Source organism: Plodia interpunctella, chromosome 16 (assembly GCF_027563975.2).
Source record: "Plodia interpunctella isolate USDA-ARS_2022_Savannah chromosome 16, ilPloInte3.2, whole genome shotgun sequence".
Classification (NCBI taxonomy): Eukaryota; Metazoa; Arthropoda; class Insecta; order Lepidoptera; family Pyralidae; genus Plodia; species Plodia interpunctella.
The window spans coordinates 9199525-9223548 of NC_071309.1; the positions used below are offsets into that span (position 1 = coordinate 9199525).

Below are 24024 nucleotides of genomic sequence, written 5' to 3' on the forward strand. Positions count from 1 at the left end.
ATCATGCTCATCTTATTACGGAATAGGTACTTACTTCATCCATTTATACTTGAATTTAAAAAAAATACTAAGTCAAAAGATTTGTTATCAGGTAGAATATTATTAAGTTAAGTTATTAGACTTAGTTTTTTTAAGTCATAATACCTTCGGAACCCTAACATTGCATCACGAACACATAACTAGATAATATATAACTACGTTAATTAAGTACTACTTACTATATTCTAGAAAATAAGTAATTAACTATTAATAATGATATGTCATACACCAGTCACAGCTTGCCGCGCAATAACGTAACCTAAAATGTCTACAACAATTTTAAAAGATCCTAAAATATCACAAAAATTATTTAATTTAACATTTTTATTAATTTCACTATTACTTTGTTTAGATTTCGGATTTATCAAATACAAACATCAATCAATTAAATGCATAGTAAAAATAATGTATTTGTTACAAATATTGACAGTTATAATAGTTTTTTATACTTATTCAACTATATTACATGAAAATCATATTCTTACATTAAATTACTTTATTAGTGTTTATCTAATGTACTTATCAAGCGTCTTTGCAACACAATTTACTAAAAAGGAAAACAGTTTTTTCTCGTTTCAAAAAAAATTAACATCAATTGACGATAAATATGGTTTCTCCATTTGCAACATCGAAACGAAATTCGTTTTGTTTTTGATATTAAAATTAACTATATCTCAAGTTTTTATTTATACGTGTTGTTATTTGACAAATTCTTGTTATGTACCATTTTATTTTTCATATTTTTATAGTTGCCCAATGATGGTATCAGACACTGTAATCGTAGTGTACACTATATTTTTTTATTCAGTCTATTGTCGAATGCTTTCTATAACAAATCTGATTACAAAATGTTACGACTTTAATCTTTACCGAGATGCATATCAGAAAATAGTAGCCGTAACAGACGAAGGACGAGCAAATTTTGATTGCATGGTAAAATTTCAGTACAGTTAATAGCGCGGCTTCACTGCTCTGCTTCGTTGCGCTAATTTCCGTTGCGTCGACGCAGGCCGTTGTATTTTGCATAGGTTGTCTGACATTGACGCGATTAATCAACGCAAACGCCGTGGATTGTGTGTGGCATACATTACTGGGTTGATCCGTCGACGGAGCAATGGGGCCGCGCTGACGGTAAACCCAAATTGTTGTTTTAAACTTTAATGAAGACATTATTACAACGTAAATATTGTACTAGAACTTATGGTAATATTTTTATTATTTTCAGTTTTTCTGGAACTTGTTTTTCCGAACTTCAACCGGAATACTTTCTTTGTATAACGCACTGAAAACAATAAATTTTGAGGTACGTATGACTGATTCATGTAAGAGTAAAACACACTGTGACTACACTAGTATTCGACAATAAAACCCCGTTCTTTTCGCAGAAACCTGAACTGAATACTGAATCAATGCTATTAACGGTTAATGCCGTCCTGATTATATTTTACCTTTTCGCGCCAATTTATTCAGCTAATAAATTATCGTCACAAGTAAATAAGTTGAAGATCTATTTGTTGAATAGACTTATGCAAGACAGAGGTGAGTTATTGGTCCAAAGTTTTGAGGTATGCCGGTCTAAAAAAGCTAATTAAGGAACGCATTTTAATTATTCCTCGAATAGCACTTGAAAAATATTGACCGGAGACTATGCTCTAAACGAAACCGAACCGGTAGAATCGGTGCTATTCAAATTAATGTACAGAACGCCATACCTCAGAGAATTGTTTATCATAGCCTCTCTTTATTATTAACATAATTACGCTATGTGATGTCGTAATAAAATTAATATGGCGGACTATACACACCACATTGGCAAACTGACGATAAAATCAAATTTTGATCAATATAATCAAGTGGGGTAACAAAACGGTTGACTCATTTTTTCCCGCCCCCATTTTCCCCCCTCCGGTGACGAATGGGAACTTTAAATAATTCCCATTCATCACCTTAATGAATGAAGGCATTTAAATGGTGATCACAAAATAAACTACCTACTTGTTTGTTAAATTTTATACATTAGTATGAAACATCGGTAAATTACATGAAAATATCTGTCGCATTTTTTTATTATTTTGTAAATTTTATTTTCCAGACAAGAATCACTTCGCTGCTCTGGAGAAGTTTGTCTGCTACATCGACGCTCGGCCCTTTAAATATACCATAGCTGACGTCATACCCTTAGACTGGACACTAGTGTCTACTGTCCTAAATGTATTAATTACTTACATTATTGTTTTCTTGCAATTATCTAGGAAGAGTTAATACATTCAATAACAGGTTTATTAAGTGTAGGTTTCATGGTATGATTGTAATTGTATTTGTTTACTTGTTACGTTTAAACTCACTTTCCATAAACGTCATCTTGCCGGGTTAACAACGCTAACCCGGTTTTTGTATGTTTCGGTCGTCACTATCGCGACACATTGCAATATTTGACATTGACAGAACGAAACATATACAATCTAGGTACCTACTATCTGTATGTCTTATATTTTAGGTTACACACTGAACAGTATTTCAATATTATTGATATTATAACATATTATATTCCGTGTCAATCTCAACGTTGACGTTGGCAAAATCATCGTTTTGGCGAACGGTGGAGCCATGAAACTTAAAAAAAAAGGTTCAATCAATGCCTAAACAAAATCAAATTTATTGACATTCTTATTATAATTACGAACGATGAAAAGCCATAACACAAGAAAAATACCTATATAGGTGCTTTTTCACGGTTTGATTGTAATGTGTCGTGTTTTTTGTGTGTGATTAAAAAACTTAAGTTAAAAATATCTTAGTTTTTTTTTACCGTTGCAAGCGTGTTGTTTCCTCCCTAGAACCTCCCGTAAATATGTTGCGAAATTATTAATCGAACAGTGACAGGCAACATTAAACCCCTTCCATAAGACCCAATTTGATTAAATTGGCAATCAAATTGGGTCGTGTGGACGGAATATGAAATTCCGATTCAAGATTCGGGGTTGGACCCGCAACAATACAGTACCATTCGAAGACTGACGTCATTCCTGGCCGGCCGACCACCCTATGCATGCAGCCTTCGTCCACATCAACGGGAAGTACCTGCCTACCTACCAAAGCGAAAATTGTGACGGCCTTACAACTCACGACCCATGTTGTATTTTTTTGCATAAAATTAACTGTTAGTTGAATTCCTGGGTTTCATTTAATAAAACCCCGGGTTTGCTACAACGAATTTATGAGACTAACTACGCCCCGGGGCTTCGCTCCCGTGGAATTTCATTATAAAAAGTACAATCGGTTCAGTAGATAATGCGTGAAGAGGTAGCAAACAAACAAATTTACTTTCGCATTTATACTTAATATTAGTTGGGATACAAGTTGAAATAATACTGTTAATTTTTAATTAATAGACATTCTACAACTAAAAGTCGAGTATCACGTATTCTCCGTCTCTCTCGTAAGTTTGGTCTTCGTCTTCTGGCTTCGTATCCCACAGAAGTTGCAGGTCAGCAGGGCGAGGAAGGTGAACACCAGAGCGTTGCCCAGACAGAATGTGGATCCCCAATCTTGGATGATCCGTACCATGTACAGCTCGCCGCCTATCGCTTCGTCAATCAACACGCATTGTTGGAACCAGAATACGGGGAAAAGCAGTTTTGGTACGTTTATGTACAATCTGGAAGAAAAGCCATCATTATGTAGTCATATTAGAGTCCCTCCTAAGTGGTCCAGTGGTTAAAACGCAAGGTAATGTATGGAATTAGTACGTACTAGTATAACGAAGTAAATCCATGCTCAAGCCACATAAATTTGTAAGGTATATCAATCTGACAGTAACTACTTAAGCACTTAGTTGACCGCCAACCTTCCGGTGAAGGAAAAACGTGCTAAGTTTTTGTATGTTTTGTGATAGGCTTTATTTACAATCATTATTAATGTAGACACTTATGTGTAAAAAGCGTCGGGAATAACAGTGGAAACTGCATCAAAATACGTTGCTTGGTTTAAAAGAAGACAGATTTGAAACAGACAGACGCCGAAGTCTAGTTTGTTTTCTACTAAGTACATACTTAATGTGTGTAAGTAAACTACTCACCCATTGTCTGGTTCCATAAGAATGTTTATTTGAATCCTGGCGGCCACATCTACGGGTATGCCCAATTTCTAAAAGGAAAAACAATTTAACATCACCATCAGCTATTTTAATATCCCCACCTCTGGGGTACTGGCCTTTTTGTAATCCCATCTCATTACTACTTACTACACACCAAATCAAATCATTTATTCAGAAGTTAGACCTTCACAGGGACTTTTTCATGTCAATTTTTATACTAAATAGTTATTTCTCACAAGCTACAACCGACTATCGCACTAATGTTATCCCATCCCACTAATATTATAAAGGCGAAATTTTGTGAATACGTGTGTGAATTATGTTACTTCTTCACGGTCAAATGGCTGGGCCAATTTTTATGACTCAATACGATATCAAATTTAATTGTTGTACCTGATACGTTAAAAAACCCCCGCTTTCAATATTCTTTTCGCTACAACTTTTGAACGGCTGAACCGATTTTCATGAAACATAGCTAAAAGAATTGGGATAATATTATCTATGACCCAAATAAAACTAAACGAAAATCGGTTCATCCGTTTGGGAGCTACAATGCCACAGACAGACATGCTAAACTTATAACACCCCTCTAAACAATAATAGTGCTAGACTTACAGGCTCAATGGCCAAATAGAAGGAATGTTTCTCAGGGTCAGGGTGGAGGCCCGTGACCTGCTCGCGGAGACGTGGGTCCGCGTGGAGGAAATGCGGCAGACTGACAAAACTTGGTGAGTTGAACCTGAGAAACGAATATGTTAGTTCAAAGTATAATATTATATCTTCAGAACGTAGAACTCCAGCATGGAATGAATAGGTACGCCGTACTGCGAAGTACTTCCTAAATGCATGACTTCCACTATGCACTTTTCTAAACGTCATATAAATGACTAGCAGCCGTCCCAGCTTCGCTCGGGTAAAACCATAATAAAACTTTCACAGAAATCACCCTATAGATAATCAGATATATTTCAAAATAATTGAAGTTCAGGATTCGAACCATCAACAGTAACAACGTGTATTCAATGGTGTTTACCGCTGAGCTGTCTACTCATATCTTTAGTTGATGAAATTTTGAATGGGAATATTTGTTATTTCTTCTCACCCTCATTTAACTACCTTTAAGGTAAAATTATAAAAATCCTGAAACATGGATTTCACTATTTTTGTTGCATAACATTTATGCCAATTTTCAAGTAGATTGGAGTAAAGATTTTCGTTATTTTTCATACAAACTTTACCCTCAATTTATACCCTAGAATTTTGAAAATTCCTTTCTTATCTGAGCACTACGTAATAACCTAAAGCTACTGCCCAAATTTCGCGTTTATAGCTTCTATGGTTTAGGCTGGGCGTTGATTAGTAAAAAAACGCTTGTTCTTTTATATATATATATATATATATATATATATATATATATATATATATATATATATATATATATATATATATATATATATATATATATATATATATATATATATAGATAGATAGATAAGTATTTATCAAAAAGTTTTCATTACTGTTGTGTCATTCATCGTTGAGCATCGAATAAAGGTGGACGCGTATATCGTTGTTGCGCATTAAAAAAAAAAAAAATTGCCACTTTCGATTATTAACCTTAAACGCATTGTATTACGATATCATTTTGACTATTGACGGTTCTTGTTCCGCAAGTGGAGATTATAAAGGACGAGCCATCATTAAAAACCGTGAGTTGCAACGTCTTCATTAGGATTGTATATGCAAATAAAAGAGATGCCTACGGGAATCCCGATAATGATAAATTTGCTGAATTTTGTACAGACATAAAAATAAGTCTTCAAGAATATAAATTGAAACAAGAAACAAAATATGATAAATTGTTTAAAGCAATTAAAGCATTAACTATATAAAATAGCAAATTGATTGAAAGTAACGGTGAAATTGAAAAAATCCTGCTGAAGCAGAATAGAGAGCAACAGATTGAGCTGAAGAAGAAAGTTTCCATCTTACAACTTACATGTGCAAATACCAATAACGTTTTGGATTGACGTACTGGAAGATCAATTAGACCAACTACAAATAAACCAGCTGAAGACAGTTCTTGAAGTAAGAATTATGTGCCTAAGGAAGAGAAGGAAGATTTAAATGTAATTGCTTCCAATTTTATAAAAGCTATGGGTAGTGATGTTAACATGAAAAATATTAGTCAACTGTAGGTATCGTGGAGGCAAATCAAATGCTGCGATTGTAATGGAATTTCAAAACTTATTACAGAAAATGCAGCTGTTGAAGTCGGTGACTGCATATAACAAAGCTAACAAAGATAAGAAATTAAATAGTAGTGACCTGGGTATTGGTTCGTCTCTATGCCCAGTTTATGTTTCTGAAAAGCTAACTCCTAAAACTAAAATGCTACTTTCTTCAGCCAAACGACTTATAAAGATGGGATATTCAAGTAGGTACTGCTGGATCTCTAAAGGTCTTAATGAAAAGGGATGATGACGATACCCGGATCCATATTGAAAAACTGGCAGATTTGGATCAAATTGACTATATTACCTTTAATAATCCTACATATTTGCTAATCATGTCGCCTATAGTCTTTTTCTCTAGCTCTCTGAGCATTTTGCTACTCATTTATATTCTTACTGTGTCAACTAACATGAATTTAGAGTTCTTGAAACATATAATTATTATAATAATGTATTATATCGTACTGTATTTATATATTTTACATCTTATTGACATCAATTACCTGCACATTCCCAAGTTGTTTCTACTTTTCGAATATTCTTTAAGCTACACTTTTGCATGTTATATTTTACTTTACCAAATAGAGTTTATTTGATTAGAGGCGCGACAAAAGGAACGTCATACCATTATACTTTTTCCTTAAAAAAAAACATATAAATACAAACAATATGAAGAATGATACGCAACAAGTGAGCATTGACGTTAATGTAAATGTTGGTGAGGCGTTTCTGATTGATGAAGCTGCTAACTGTAAAAGCCTCTTTAGTCAATCTCATAATAACCTGAATATTATTGTACAGAACATAGACTGTAATTTCAACGATTTCAGTATTCATCTCGCAAGATTAAACATTGATTTTCATGTCATAATTTTCACTGAATGCTGGCTCCCACATCTTATTAATATACCTAACATACTAAATTATACTTTTCATTCAACATGATATGACATAAATCATTACATAAATCAAAATACATGCTGACTGTCTGATTGCTGAAATAAATAATCAATAGTAGCAATACACAGATCTTTTTTTCTTTGATAATATTTTGTATAAGCTTAGACATTTCAAAAATCTTACAGTTACGAGAGACATAAACTTAGATATAAAAGAGGGAAATCAAGATCCCAGGACTGGGGATTATCTTAATCAGCTATCTATGCATGGTCTCTTGCCTAATCATATCTTCCTTACACGAGGATCGAAATGTTATGACCACTCTTTCATCAAGATCGGTTGTACAGCCACTACAGTTGTTTGTAAGTCTACGATTACTGATCATTCGTCTGTTTTGATTTCGGTTAAACGACAACAACGGATAATAAAATGTTGTAGAACTGTTGTTAGGATTGATTATAATAAGGTTTATTAATGAACTCCAAGGTGTGAATTGGACAGATTTTTATAATAATTCGGACCCTGAAGGCGCAACTAACAAATTTATTACTATACTAACAAACGTTATGAACAACTTTAAAGTCCAAAATAGAAAAGCAAATCTAAAACCATGGATGAGCCCAGGCCTGGTCAAATGTATTAGGTGGAGATACAAATTACATGCTAAACATAGAAAAAATCCTAATGATCTTTTATTGCAGGTAACTTCCAAAAGATACAGAAATTTTTGTAATCTACTTCTTCATAAAATAAAGCAGAAATACGTAAGCATAAATATAGTATTATAGCGGGCAACATTATATGCCCTTCCGATGAGACGCCGTGCTACCCTCTGCCCCCCGCTTCTTCTCGACGCTCACAGCGCTCGCGCCGCGGCGCACGCGCGCGTCTCCTCGAGGAAAATTAGTCTGTAAATAAACGCGAACCGGCGCGGGCGTGTTCCTGCTGTGTCGCCGACGCACGCTCTATTAGCGAGCGAGGTGTCTTTGCCTGTGTATGTGTGGCTACCTGATTAAAGTTTGTGTTCCCGTACTCGGCGTTTACTTTAATATTACACACTTCGCCCAGCTATAATATAAAAAATACATGGAAAACAATAAGCCAGATATGTAATCTTAACCCGAAATCTAACACTGCCCATAATTTGATACATATTGATCATACTTCAGAGGCTTCAGTTAATGCTGTTAATAATTATTTTGTTTATGTAGGGAGACAAATGAAGAAGTACTAGACAAGATCAAAGAAAGAAGAACGTATAACGAACGAGCAAACATATAACGAACAGCGAACAAGAAGGGGAAAGATGTTTGGCCACCTTATACGACACGACAACTTTATGAAATATCTGATTGAAGGAAAAATCGAAACAAGAAGAGGAAAAGGAAAGCCGAGAAGGGCATTCCTAGATGAAATAAAAGAGAAGGCGGAGCTCGTGTCGTATAGGGAGGTGAAATCAATGGCTGAGGACAGAATTAGATGGAGAATGCTCCACCGACAAGAACAAAGTTCTTAAATTAATTGATGATGATTATGTAACTTTGGTAGATTTGGTAGGTTTTTTCATCAGGTTTTATCAAAAATAGCTCACCTACATGCAGAGATGTTCATAACACCGCCCCATTCGCATGGTCCATTGCAGAAGCAAGAATTCTGGGAAGACGTTGGTGCTGATGGAGAAAAATACATTCTAAAATCTTTGGAGAACGTTGACACGCAAATAAGAATAATATGCGTAGAATATTATGCATATTCTTTTGAATATCAATTTACTGATATCTACAATTTATATATTATATTCAAGAAATTATCAAGAAACATAAATTTATTTGTTAGACAATTGAAAAAACCCCCGACTTGATATTAATTTCGCTACAACTTTTCATCGGCTGAACCGATTTTGATCAAACATATCTAAGAACCACAGCACAAAAATTAGGTATCAAATAAAAAAACATCGCATCCAAATCGATTCCCGTTTATGAGCTACAGTGCCACGTACACAGAAGGACAAACATACAGACACTTAGCGGTCAAACTTGTAAAACTCCTCTTTTTGCATTGGGGGTTAATAAAATAGATAATTCACGGCATGCCGACGGGATGTAGGTAGTGTCTTGTAAAGTACACACACTTACAGATATCGAAACTGCTCGGGCCCATTCCAAACTTGAGGTAGTCCAGACCTCTATGCTGTCCACTGTACATGTATGTCATATCCACTGTACGACATAGATCTGGGAAAAACATTGTGAGCACCGATTTTTCTGTTAGATTCCTTGGTATGAACTCTCCTGCGCTGCCCTCTAACTAAAAAATAACCTTCCAGTCATTTTCAAAGAAAAACAAAACTATATAAACTCGAAATCGGCTATGAAAATAAGTAAATTTAAAATTACACTAAAGTGTGAGACGCACCAGTCAGTTTTGACGTTGATTCGATTTTTGACTCGTGGGCCTACCAATAAAGTCTCACCAGTCTCATAGTCCCACTAGCTTTGGGTTCGTAGTTCCATTTCAATAAAAAAAATACCACGAACCACTGATATACATATTTAAGTCTATTGGCTCGTGGTTCCACTGTATCCCAACTAGTAGAAATAAAGACTAAAGTTTTTCCTGCACGCCGCTCACCTTTATACAAATGGTCTGCGTTTGAGTTGATAATTAAGTACTATGTTGTGTTTTGCTCTGGTACGCGAATTGGTACTTATTTAATTTTGCCACTAAACTACAGGCTATGCAAATTTATATGTAATCACTGTAAGCGTGTCTTAAATAAATACTAAAATTCAACTTAATTGGTTCAGTATAAGTTTCGGAGTAAATTAGCAGTGAAAGTCGGAGAGACAAGATGCACTTGTGATTTTATAAAGGTTCAGTTTTATCCTTTTGAGGTAAGGATATCAAATAATATATTTTCAATCCACTAACCCTTGAGCATTTCCCCTGATAATACTCAACATGGTTCTGGTGGTTCCACCTCACGATCTGTCCTGGCAGCGTCCCGCTTTGTTCACCTGTGGTCACCTCCACGTATCCGTGAGTGTCCAACGAGTTATTTAACTGAAACACCATTAAAAATCAAGTGAAATGTTTTAAAATTACTTGCTATATTGTTTTCTCTTACTCTTAGCCACCACAGCGTTAGATGCCAGAGTCAGTTTTCCTTCTTCTCCACTTACCATGGTAATGAGCAACACAGTACCTTTTGTAATGAATATATGGAATACCCGATTCATAATGAGATTGTTGACAACAATGTCGATAATTGTTACCATGTTTTAGAAGACTATTCTCATAATTAATTTTAGTATGGTACTTATATGTTTATAAATATGGATATTTCCCACGAACCCGTGATGCGTCTCAAATCCTCTTAATAGTGCCATGCCTAGGGTACCATAGCGTCCTATTGGGATCACCAAAATTACCTGATAAAACCACCCAAACTTGTCAACCTTCGGTATTCCGGAAGGTCCTTTGGGCATGGCCTGAGCCATCGTCAGCAGCCAGTCGTTATAGCCCTCGAACAGGAGTTCCCTGACTGCCCTGGTGACGTGAATCCGATGGCCTGAGAATGTGTTCTTCAGGAACAGACTGAACATATACTGTTCGAAGTGGTTCTGATGGGGCTTCTCGTGGTGGACGGCCGACTGGAAAAAAGATACAACGGTAACGTTAGCGTCTTCCTTATCTTTACATATTATAAAACAAACTCCTCTGCCGCGTCTGTCTGTCTGAGCACAATATACTCAACAACTAAGTACGGTACGGATTTTCATGCGGTTTTCACCACTAAACTTCCGGCCCTTACGACGCGACTATTAACTACCTACATTGAAAAATTCTTGATAGAAGAAAATGTTGAAGCGGAGCGTAAAAGGGCCGCAACGAAGGGCATTCATGGATTAGTCGATCCAGAGAAAAGTAACCCTAGCAATGGAAGGAGAAACATGGAAAAAATTAAAAATATCGTACTTAAATCCTATTTTTTATACCTAAATTAGATGACGAATATAGGGGAAATAATAATAACTATAGTGATCGATAATTGAGACAATAAAGACGTACAGCAGTGATGACGTCGACGGTGGTGATGACGTCATCCAGGCTGCCCTCGCTGGAGTCGTCAAACTGCCAGCTGCGGAAGGTGCGGTAGCCCAGGGTGTGCTCCGCTCGGTTCCACGTCACGTTCACGTGCTCGCGGTGCTCTCTGAAGCGGTACGGGCCTGGAACACACAACAATTAATTCTTGCAGTAATTTCGAAACTCACTGGAGTTTCTGGAGAATGAAAGTGTGCATTCAAAATCGAAATTTTTTTGGAGAAAAACTGGACTAGACGTGTCTGTAGACAACTTCATCTTGTACATACCTATGTAGGAGATAAGTACCTTCAGAAACCTATCATTGTGCAAAGTCCAACACGCTCTTAACCAAAGATAGAACCTAGAAGAAATGTTTATGTGTAATCAATTGACATGTTTAGGCAACTTAGATAATTCACAGCTACGGCGTTAGGCGCCATTATTTAAACCACATAAGTACCTATATAATTAATTTTTAGCATTAGGTTAAGTCTGTAATAACTAAATAATTTATTTAATTATTTATTCGCCTTTCCACGTGTACCTTTTTTGTTGTAAGTAGGTATTTTGTATTTCTTCATGTTGTATTAAGAGGTGAACCAATTAGATACGGAGAGAGACCAGTAAAAGGAACTTCACCGACAAGAACCTTGTTAAATCACGTGATGATGATAAATCCTTGAGCAGTAAAACTATCTTACCCAGTTGTACTAAGTGAGGCTTCTCTCCAGGAAAGGCGTCAGGGTTGGTCCAGTTGAAGAAGTAGATCTCAAAGTAGAGAGGTAGTGTGGGTCCCCGCCACACATTGTAAGCCCGCGAGCCAGGTATTAGAGCCAATTTCTGGAAAAAATATTATTTTTTTTTAATTCCATCCGACGGTTCACCTAGGTTAGATCGGCTATGCAGGTCTAGGCAAACGCTGACAAAGGCTAAAGCGAGGTCTAGCCTAACATAAGCAGGCAACACCTGTGTGTAACCAACTGAGACCGGCTGCATCTAGATCTAGCCGGTTAAACCTAGGTATAGACGCACTTCGGGCTTTAGCTGTAATTTAAACACGACGACTTTTTAAACATTGACATTCTTTTGTCTATACAAGCCCTTGAGTCTTCTTCTTCTTTGTGTGCCTATTCATTAATGAATGTTGGCCGTCAGCTCCTTAAATTTTGTCTTATCCAGAGCCAGTTTGAATAATTGACTCGAGACTGCGTATGCACAAACTTCATTAGGTATATTGGTCAATTCTACTAAGTGGTCTTTAAAAATGCAATTTAATTTTTAATACATTAGTATTATTAATTTACAAGCAAAAATAAATTTTTTCATCGATTTCCAATCCGATAACGATAAATTCCAATTGCTTGGAACCGATTAATGTTACTAAGCTGTTATTTATCAATCAATCACTGATAAATAGGACAATATTAATGAGTTATTTATTGCCAATTGAAGTCGCAATAATATTACAACTAATCTATTAGAGAAAAAGTTTTTATTTGACCCACAGAGTTGACCCACTCATGGCACACAGAGGGGAACTTTATATTCTTTTTTTTTTAAGCGTGTTTGGTTTTTTATTTCCTGTATTTATATACAACCATATATGATCATCATGCCTGCACTGGAAGTCTGATGATCGTTTTCAGATATTAACTTGGCTTTTGGATACGATTGGGATTTTACGGACCAGTGATTAGGTAATTGGACACTATCTAAAATGCCCAAAATGAGAGGGCAATGTGCTAATATACAATCAAATTGACTATCGTCATCTATTGGGCAGAATAATTAAAACGGATTTTCTCACTATTATTAACTGTGCTATACAGACCTATTCTCTGTATACGCAAATTATTTAGGGCACATATTGTCCTAATGAATGGAAGACAATTGTTATGCGACTGATCTCAAAACGGATGGCTTCGTTTGACCCTAGGTCACGTCCGATTAAGGATGCTCATCCGAATCATAGGCAAGGTGACGGAGAATTGACAATCAATTCAGATCACTTGTAGTTTATTATTGTTTATTTGCTTGATGCTAGCCGACACCCTGAGAGTGGGTTGCACGGTCAACTTTGACGTTAACTTTAATCTGAGCAGAAAAACGCAAATTACGCCATTTTGTCTAAACATCAGCGGCGCGCAGGTAAAAGTCACCTCACCATATTTGTACCCAATATTTCGTATAAATATAAATTACTAAGGATAGTTACACAATATCACATCTTTATCCCTTACGTTTAACTACTTGAGTTGAAATTTTCGACGTTGCTTCAGTTTTAATGGCTACGGTTTACAGCACGGACATGATCTGTTTGTCACGCGTTGAATATTAATGATCTCTTTAACGGCAACAAAAGCTTGTAGCAAAAATGTTATTTTTTCATTTACTATAAATATTTCGTTCATGGCGGCTACATACCCGTATATTACCCGTATTAACCAAGGTATTTGAAAACATAATGCTCAATCAATGCTACATCATTTTAAGACCCATAATCTTTTCCACGTCATCAATATGGCTTCACTGCCGGAAAAAGTACAACTGACGCGGGAGTGGCTCTTGTCAGTCATATTTACAACGCGTGGAAGAACTCACAGGATGCCATCGGAGTATTTTGTGATCTTTCTAAAGCATTTGATTGTGTCGATCATGAAACACTTTTGCGAAAGCTTAGTCAATACGGTTTATATTCTAAATCAATTGAGCTAATATATATATGAGCTTCATACCTAAAAGATAGATTACAAACTATTGTTATTAATAACGTTAAATCAAATGGTTGTAATGTAAAAATTGGCGTACCACAAGGCTCAATTCTAGGACCCTTTCTCTTCTTAGTTTACGTCAATGATCTGCCATACATGGTAGAATAGCAGGCTGACATCGTGCTGTTTGCTGACGATACGTCATTAATCTTTAAAGTAGACCGCCATAGCGAAGATGTTGATGATGTAATTCTTATTTTGTCTCCTGGTTTTCTGCTAACTTAATGCAGAATGCAAATAAAACCCAATGCATTAAATTTACACTTCCCAATGTTAGGCAGGCTCACGTCGACGTGACTCTGATTGGAGGAAGCTTAGATTTTGTATTGAACACCAAATTCTTAGGAATTACCCTTGATTCCAAATTACAATGGGACGCTCATATTAATGACCTATCTAAAAAACTTATTTCCGCGGCATTCGCAGTTTGGAGAATCAGACAACTGACGGACGTAGCGACTGCTAGATTAGTTTACTTTAGTTATTTTCATAGCTTAATGTCTTATGGGATACTACTTTGGGGGAGTGCTAGCACCATTAACACTATTTTCATTTTACAAAAAAGAGCAATCCGTGCTATATATGGTTTGAGGAGAAGGGATTCCCTTAGAGATTTTTTAAAGATATTAATATTTTAACTTTACCCTCTCAATACATATTTGACAACATTATGCATGTCCGGAAAAATTTAAACTTATTTTAAAAAGTCGGTGATTACACAGATAGAGCCTTACGTAATAAAGATAAATTGTTTGTCCCCGGGCATCGATTGGCCAAAGTTAGAACGTGTTTTGTACTGTACTCGTTTTTATAATAAATTGCCTAAATGGATTCTTGATTTGCCGGACAAAAAAATTATAAATTATATAAAAGAAGTTGTAAAAAGGCATATTAAAAGTCTGATGGTTATGTGAACGACAATAATGTTTGGCCCAAGCATGGTGCAGTATAATAAATAAAATAAATAAATAAATATATTAGGACAAATCACACAGATTGAGCTAGCCCCAAAGTAAGTTCGAGACTTGTGTTATGGGATACTAAATCAACGATACTATATTTTATAATAAATACATATATAGATAAACATCCAAGACCCGGGCCAATCAAAAAAAGATCATTTTCCATCATGACCCGACCGGGAATCGAACCCGAGACCTCTCGGTTCAATGGCAAGAATCTTACCACTGCGCCACCGAGGTCGTCAAACATAACATATATGTGACTTCCTCATGACGATGACGTATCCTCATAACATATGTGATTTATGACATAATGATTTATGACATTATTACGTACGTTTTGTACATTTAGCTTTTTATTTTTATATATTTTTTTGTGTGACAATTTTCAATAATTTTATTGGAAATACAACTTTTTTTATTTTATTTATTCATTCCAATTTTGATATGTTTAATAATGATGTAAATTCGTCCTCCTAATTTTTAATATGTGTATAAGACCTATATTTGTTAATTGACGTCCTTGGAGAAAAGGCTGTGGTGAAGTTTGTTGCGCCGCTTCTTCTTCACCTGCGCCTTGGAAGCCGGCAGTGGACTTAGTTTAAGTAATTTTTTGACGTCATTAAGTGATGTATATCATCCTAAATTGAATAAAGAATTTTGAATTTGAATACACACTATCGCCGAACACAGAGAGATGTCGCCGCCGACGCGGATGCATGAACACTGCTTAGTTTGTGTGAAAGCTTCTTTTTACCGCAATGAAATACCAGCAATGAATAGTGTGGAGTCGACAATATAATTAAGGAAGCCCAAAAACTCACCGATTGCAGAATGTACTCAAAAAGTGCGCTAAAAGCCAGAGCGAATACCAAACCTCCCACGGCTAGAATGGTACATATAGCTGCCACAACCCAGCGCCATCTTGGAAAGTCGTTCAACATACTAATCACCTTTATCATTGTCGTACCCTGCCCACACTGCTGGAAGAACTCAAAAGATTTATAAAAAGATAAAAGATATTTTATTTGCAAAAACACGTGTAAATATACCAATCCCAACTAATATAATAATTATATAATATTATAAATGCGAAAGTAAGTCCGTTAGTTTGTTATCTCTTCACGCACTAACGATTGTTATGAAATTTGGTACACGGGTAGAAAATAACCTGGAATAACACATAGGATACTCTTTATCCCGAAATTCTCACGGGAGCGAAGCCCCAGAGCACAGTTAGTACTCTAATAAAAACAAAAATCTGCAATGAGATGGGCGGATGATACAACGAAAGTCACAGGTTTAATTAGAGATAAAAGTGTTATTTATGGGATTTTTCGTAGCTACCCGCGAAATTAAAAATATTTGTTTATTTTTATTTATTTTTTATAAATAATAACCACTAAAAATCCTTTCTAATACTTACTTTCACCTCTAATTAAATTCTGCGCTGACTGCTGCCATTTTGGTTCAACTTATGTTCCGAGGATTGTACTGCCCTATGAAAGTCTATAATCCCGAAGCCGTAAAATAATAAAACATTAAATTTTGAAGAGTAAGATTCGGCTTTGAATTAACAACGGCCGCATTAATGACATCGACCCTTCTAGGGAGTATTTTGTTGCCTGTCAGCTGCCAAGACTATGAGACCCTTAGTCGCATCGTACGACATCCACAGGAGGTTATGAAGTGGTCCTATTCTAGGGCGGAAACACGCCTCAGTAAAAAGGCTATCTTAGTGAATACAAATTTGATAATAATTTTTAGTACAGATTTTTTTAAAAACTTACCGAAGTCGAGGCACGCAAAGCGAAACACTTTTATCTACAAAACATATTAGGTACTTTTTAATATTTTTTATACATGCAAATTCTTATACACGTGTAACTGATCGATCTGTCTGTCCGTGCTTCCGTATTGGACAACAGTAAACGACTGATTGGACTTGATTATTTACCCGCGTCGGAACAAAGAAGGTACCAATTTTCTTTTAAGGTAAGAAGGTCGGGTTTTATTGAAAATAATAATAAAACGTTTCACTCACCATAATTGACGATTATGGCGAGTGAATAGCGACCATGATTGAAGATTTGGACGCGACCTTTGGCTAACAGCACTTAGGGAATTATTGTGGAAACTTTTAGCCATAAAGGTGAAATTTTAGCCCTAGGTCACTTCTCGCACCTTGCCTTACACTGTAAGTAGTGTGTGTGTGTGAGTGTAAATGGGTGTGTGTCAAGTCAGCGTTGCTAGTTTTTTTTTGCAAAGCTGGATTTTGAAACGTACCTAAATAGTAAAAAAGCGGTATTATTTCGTCAAGTGCGGCACTTAATAGAAAAAAGCGCCAATATGTTTTAACATATTGGCGCTTTTTTTCTATTAAATAACATGTTTTAATGAATAGGTAGGTCGGTATATGGTATCTAAATTTTATTGAAATAAATGTTAAGTAACTATTGTATAGATATACCTAATTATCATTTATCAAAAGTATACCGATATCGTAATATTTTTTTGCTATGCGACTGCAAATCCTAAATGCGGGACAGAGCTGTCCCACGCGGGACAAATAAATTCTGGAGTAAAAAATCGGGACATCTGCCGAACGCTGGTGTGTGAATGTGAATCTTTTGACCTGTCTGTCTGTAAATAATATACCTAAATGCCATGATTGTAGCTTGTTATTAGATCCATCGATTTGTATAGTGTCAGAATAAGGCGCGTTGTTTCCACGGAGCTACGGACTAACGGAGGCAGTAAGACCTCTAGCCAACGGGCAACTTCGAAACAAATGGAAATAGGTATATAATCACTAACTACATACCCAATAAGATCTACTAAAACTATAATACTAACATTACAGGACCTACTTACATAGCTTCATACATTTAAAATAAAATCTTTATCCATCGGGCAAATTTTTATGCAGGTAGGCTTCGATTATGATATAAATTCTGTGGCACTAGGTAGTTACTTAGGTAAGTAAGTATGTCAGTTGCGTGGCGACTTGATGTGTGGGTCAATCCATACATACTTTGTACCTTTTTGTGGAGGAGGTTTCCGTATATATTTTACTCAATTAAATAGGTACTTACTAGTTTATTTACACAAGTAAACCTCGCGACAATCTTTTTTGCTCGTATAAATTGTGTATAATGAGGTTATAAGTTGATAGTTAAAATTTTAAAGGAAAATTTTATTTTCTTCTTTTTGGAACATTTAAATAAAAGCGTTTTTTAAAAGTTTTTTTTTAATTAATTAATTTGTTACATAGCTATGCCTGGGCAAAATATAGGGTATACATTATTTTGTAAACTGGAACACCTGATGGAGAACAATGATGGCACAGCTAAACTACAGGAAATATTGAAATGACGCCTTAACAAAAGTTTTTCAGCCTGATGAGCATTTCCTGTTTATGTATAAAAATCGAAGATCTGGAACACCAGAAGAAGAGTCATAGTAATAGTCCAGCTAAACTATAGGAAGTATATTATTAGGTATATTTCAGTCGTATGAGCATCTTCTGTATATAGGTATCGTTACGCTTTGTCTGTACGGTTACATTTCTCTAATAATTTTGACTCCTTATCAAAAATTGTTCGGCCACTCGAACGAAGTCGCGGGCATCAGTTAGTTAAAAATAATTATACCTACACATGTGGCCGTCCAAATCAAAAGAGACCTTATGGCGCCCGGCACTTACGTCATTATTGTCGTTGTTTTCAATCAAAACCTAAATGCCAGCCGCCATAAGGTCCCTATTGATTTGGACGGCCACATATAAGTATTTAGGTATAAATACTTAACTAGCGGCCCGTCCCGGCTTCGCACGAGTGAAAACATAATAAAAATTATACATCTAAACCTTCCGCGGGAATCACGTTATTTATTGGTGAAAATCTCACGAAAGTCGATGCATCAGTTTTGGAGTTTATCGCGAACAGACATACATACGCGGCAGTGGGCTTTGTTTTATAATATGTAAGGATTTCGTTTATTTTCAGCTTTAACTTTAAATCATACACACATAATGATTTAAACTTATTAAAAATAAGAATTATATGGGTACTTACATACCTAATCAATATGTCTACGTTTTACATATACGTACCATGAAATTATAGAACACGTGACCGAAATACAATCTAAAGAAACCTTATATTTGTAAGCCGTTTCGTTATATGTGCCCGATCTACGAATGTTCGGACCACGGCGGCATAGATTTTACATAGTGGCCACAGATATAAGAACATAATTATATACTGACGTGGCGCCCTTTTTAAAAAATCTGGTCAAGTGCGAATCGGACTTGTGAACAACACACCGAAGCGAGACGGCTAAGGGATACATAGCCTGTTAAGAAATAATGGCATTCCCAAGGATGTTAAGTGGGCTCCCACCGGTCGATCGTGTGAGGAGCACGTGCAATAACTGCTGTCTTCATATCCGTAACATTGTAGACAAACTCCAGGTACTCCTGGGGTTTCCGTTGGTATGGCCACGTACGTGTGGTCAGAACAGAAAAGAATAATCTTTAATATGAGCACAAACAAACATAAATAAATATTATTAAATAAATATATTAGGACAAATCACACAGATTGAGCTAGCCCCAAAGTAAGTTCAAGACTTGTGTTAAGGGATACTAACTCAACGATACTATATTTTATAACATATATATGTCATCAAACATCCAAGACATAAACTCATACTTACGAGTACATTGAAGAAAACCTATTTGTCACTTTGTTTGAAATTAGCTGGATTAGGCGGAATTTACACTCGTCCGTCGCATGGTAAGTATACAGTAGTATTTCGCGGAGTGCCTACCTACTACTTGTCGTAATTTTAAAGAAAAACAAATGCATGGCTGTCAATGTCAGGTGTAAGTAAGTGTGACAGTGTGTTCAGTTCACTGTTCCATCTAATCTTGTGGTTTTTGTTTGTGGCTTGTGCGTGTAAAGTAAAAAGATGTGTAAATAAACTAATTATTGTAACTATAATAATTTATTGTAAAATTTACTTAAAAACCTATTAGAACTGTGAACTATGTAACTGCAGTTATACAATTTAATCGTAAACCTAGGGGAGACCAGTGGAAATCTGAACTATTATTTTGTACAATATGTGTACATAATTTTTTAAGAAATACAATTTTTTATATTCATTCCTCAAAATGGGATCTCACGAAGTGCAAGGATATGATAAAACTGCTCCTGAGTTGAGTTCTAGTGTGATTTCTAACAATATTATTGTTCAAACACCAACTCCTCATACTGCAATGGAAACTAGTGTCTTCTCGACACCTACTCACGCTGTTGCTCCGTCTCACTCCCGCATTACTGGAGATGTGGCTCTTACTCCTACAAACAGTTCAGTTTACACCCCAGTAGCAGTAAATCCCCACAGTGCTATGACTGCATTGACTCCGATGACTGGTAGGACAAAACCAACTGAAAACAACATAAAATTGCAGTAAGTAAACTATTTGTATTTTATTTGACAGTTTTGTCAATTTCAACCAGAATTTTTTGCTAAACAATCATGGCGAATGATGGAGCCATGAAACTTTAAAAAAGACATAATACCTAAGTATTACTTACCTTTATACAAATTATTTTCCTATTTGTAAGTTTTATATTCACACTGTTATGTTAATGCGTAAGAGTGTTTTTGTAATCGGGACGTATCTTTTTTCAGAAACTGTGTGTCTACTGTAAATCTGGGCTGTGAGCTGAAACTTCTGGACATATACTGTAGAACACGATTTTCAGAATACAATCCAGCCAGGTTCGGAGGTGTTGTGATGAAAATTTTGGAGCCTCGAGCTACGGCACTTGTGTTTCGGTTAGTACAAAGAGTATACTTTTTTTTTTTTCTAAATTTTTGAAGCTTCAGTGCACTTTGCATGACTATGTCAGCCTCATGGGGGATCTCTAATATAAACTTATCTAGCTGTCATAATTGCTTGTCCACAAGATATAAATGGATTTAGCCACCTGTGATAATGGACTGCTCAACACTATGTTCAGCAATCCATTCACACAAATCTATTGCTTAGGGATGAATATCGACCAAATTCCAGCAGGACATGTATCAAGTCTTCCTTCTTGTTACAAACAGTACACATATCTGACTAAGTCTTGCGCATCATAAGAACTTGTTTACCGGAACATGGCCTGACCTCACCCTAAGGAGTTTACTTTGAAATTAAATATAAGTAGGATTGGCACATCTAACGAATGCCCAAGGAGTCCTGAGAAAAGATTCATTCATCCATTAAATAGTCAGAAACCTGACAAATCATAATCGGATGGTAAGTTGGTTAAAGTTTCCTTATGAATCAGATTTTTTTGACACAGGCCTTTGCCCAAAAGTGGGTGAATGACTCAACTCAAGATTGAAGTAATTAATTTTACTATTCCTGATTACAGCTCGGGGAAAATCGTCTGCACTGGTGCAAGAAATGAGCATGATTCTTATGTAGCTGCCAGAAAATTTGCCAGAATCATACAGAAGCTTGGATTCCCTGTAAGTGTATATGTGAAACTAGTACAAAGTTTCTACGTATTTGAAAACAAATCTGTTCCAGGAGACCTGTAAAAGGAGAGTGGGAGACTGGTGTGTGCATAAAATCATTAACCAAAAAATATAGAAGTTTGAATTATTAGGTTATGATCTTTGTATGAAATTTAATTTTTTCATTACAGGCGAAGTTTATGGATTTCAAGATACAGAACTTCATAGCCACAGCAGACCTGAGGTTCCCAATCAGATTGGAAGCTCTACAGCAAGCGCACGGACAGTTCTCTTCATACGAACCAGAACTATTCCCCGGCCTGGTCTACAGGATGGTACGGCCAAGGGTTGTGCTCTTGATATTTGTCAATGGAAAGATTGTTTTTACAGGTGAGAATTCCTGCTTTTTTAAATACCGGCAACATTTTGACTTTTAAATAACTAAAAGCTTGTAAGCTTTTAGTTATTTTATAACTAAAAGCTTGTAAAAAGTCAAAATGTTGCTAGTCTGATGATCAAATCTTGGATGATCGAATCTTGCAGTGGATGGCCAAAGATCATTTGGATCAGAGATATGAACAATGATCACATCCAATAAAATAATACGTAATTTTCTTTCTTCCTATAAGGATGGCCTAGTACAGATATGGTTGGGGAAGAAAAGAAAAGGAAGGAGCCTATTACAAGGCTAGTAATAATATTAGATTTAGTTTTATTAATTAGGCCATATAAGACTATGATCAAAAGATCAGATACGAATCCCACAGAGTTTATATACCAAACTGACTCAGTGTGTTTTCAGACCACCACAATGTCTGTGTACCATTCACAATATATTGTATATTTTCAGGTGGTAAAACGAGAAATGATTTACATGAAGCTCTGGACATCATATATCCAATACTGAGAAGCTATAGGAAAAGTTAACAAATACCCATTTCCTCTGGTTTATTCAGCGATACATTGCCAATATATATAGCCCATTTGTTTTTGGTATTTACATAATTTTGACATTCGTAATTTTTTTTATTGAAATACGCAATTCAAAAATCAAATTCACTGTGCATTACAAATTAATTATAGAATTATTAAAGTACCTACATAATGTGCAAATATTTTTTTGAAGTGTCAAGTCAAACTGGACTTTTAAGTGTCTAAACAGACAGGGTTTAGTAATAATATTTATTTGTGAATTTATAGAATGGTTGTTCATTGACATAGACCGAGTATAATGCATAATTTTCCACCATACAGATATGTAAAAATCATTTTAAATCAGCAGAATGACAGACAATTAAATTATATTTATTTTTTTATTTAGCTTAAACCCTAGTTTTCCCTACACAATCAACAAAAATATTGTTTCACTGCACATTTATGCTTTCATCAATCATATTTTCCGTGCCTGGTGGAAAACACATACACTCACCAAAAACTCCGACGTGGTTCGCGGCAAGGTTTTTATTCTATATTGTTATATCTGCCATTGTTGCTAGAGAAAACTTAAATGCTGTTCACAGCATGTAAATATCAAAGTTTTGTGTATGATGTTTTTGTTGAATGTTTTCTGGTGACCTAGTTTAATTTTAATATTAATAATTATACCAGTGTTAGATGGTATAATATTTACAGGGTTATTTGTAAAACACAGTAACATTACAAGATTTTACAGTTGGCATTAAAATAACTATTGGTTTAGACGTACGCACACATGCATGTCACGACAGGACGATAAAAACTTAAAAATATTTTTCATTCATATGACAAATTTCGATTTCGATTTCAATTTAAAACGGAATTCTAACACACTATCGCCGAACCAACAGATGCCAATACGAATATGTGAACATTGCGTAAAAATGAAAACATTTACCGCAATGAAATACCAGCAATGTATACTGAAAAGTTCGGCGAACATCATACCATCGCCGAACGTTGCGTTTCGTTTTTATTTACCGTAATGAAAAACCAGCAATGTATGCCGAATCCGTTCAAGTACGGCGAATTTTCCCGCAATAATGTGCAGCCGGTATTATACGTAACCCTGTTTAGAATGAATATTATTTTCACTGTAAGGTTGCAATATTTCAATTGAGCTAGATTTTGTTATGTTGTACTGTACCTACTTATATTTGTGTCTAGTACATAACCAGGGCTGTATGCTATCTTTAGAGGCCTTGAACACGTCACATATTTTTACTATTATAATGAATAATTATATTTATGTTCGAAAATTAATAAATTAATGATAGCATTACATACTTTACTTTCATTATGAATGGAACCTTATTATAATTTAGTTTCAACGTACATCAACGTATGTCAATGTCAAAACCTATAGACAAACAACGGAGCCGCTACATGCTGCGTCGTCGAAACGGTACACAACGTAGCAATGGGACATGGCTCTA

General features: G+C 35.6%; 2 protein-coding genes and 1 long non-coding RNA gene across 7 annotated transcripts; 2 read left to right on the forward strand and 1 right to left on the reverse strand.

Annotated features, from left to right (window-relative positions):
* Positions 1-1263: 1263 nt before the first annotated feature.
* LOC128676845 (uncharacterized) lies at positions 1264-3209 on the forward strand. The gene is made up of 3 exons (XR_008405468.1): positions 1264-1342; positions 1425-1578; positions 2132-3209. It is a non-coding gene; the product is annotated as an uncharacterized LOC128676845 (long non-coding RNA).
* A 130-nt stretch (positions 3210-3339) lies between these two features.
* On the reverse strand, positions 3340-17271 carry LOC128676843 (protein peste-like). 4 transcript variants are annotated; one of them, XM_053757234.1, is made up of 11 exons: positions 16882-17269; positions 15916-16071; positions 12060-12198; positions 11344-11501; positions 10704-10925; positions 10204-10335; positions 9408-9579; positions 8861-8939; positions 4751-4874; positions 4118-4185; positions 3340-3697 (listed from the first exon to the last, which is right to left on the reverse strand). In XM_053757234.1, exons 2-11 carry the CDS (start codon positions 16051-16053, stop codon positions 3457-3459), a joined length of 1473 nt encoding a protein of 490 aa, XP_053613209.1. In that variant the 5' UTR covers positions 16054-16071; positions 16882-17269; the 3' UTR covers positions 3340-3456. The 4 variants fall into 4 exon arrangements, with proteins under 4 accessions (XP_053613209.1, XP_053613208.1, XP_053613210.1 ...); XM_053757233.1 differs by having other exon boundaries at positions 15916-16074; XM_053757235.2 differs by lacking the exon at positions 16882-17269 and adding an exon at positions 16518-16675 and having other exon boundaries at positions 15916-16074.
* A 2728-nt stretch (positions 17272-19999) lies between these two features.
* Positions 20000-23870, forward strand: Trf (TBP-related factor). 2 transcript variants are annotated; one of them, XM_053757238.2, is made up of 6 exons: positions 20000-20569; positions 20795-20941; positions 21529-21625; positions 21805-22003; positions 22243-22300; positions 22464-23870. In XM_053757238.2, exons 1-6 carry the CDS (start codon positions 20271-20273, stop codon positions 22468-22470), a joined length of 807 nt encoding a protein of 268 aa, XP_053613213.1. In that variant the 5' UTR covers positions 20000-20270; the 3' UTR covers positions 22471-23870. The 2 variants fall into 2 exon arrangements, with proteins under 2 accessions (XP_053613213.1, XP_053613212.1); XM_053757237.2 differs by lacking the exon at positions 22243-22300 and having other exon boundaries at positions 20001-20569.
* The last annotated feature ends 154 nt before the right edge of the window (positions 23871-24024 follow it).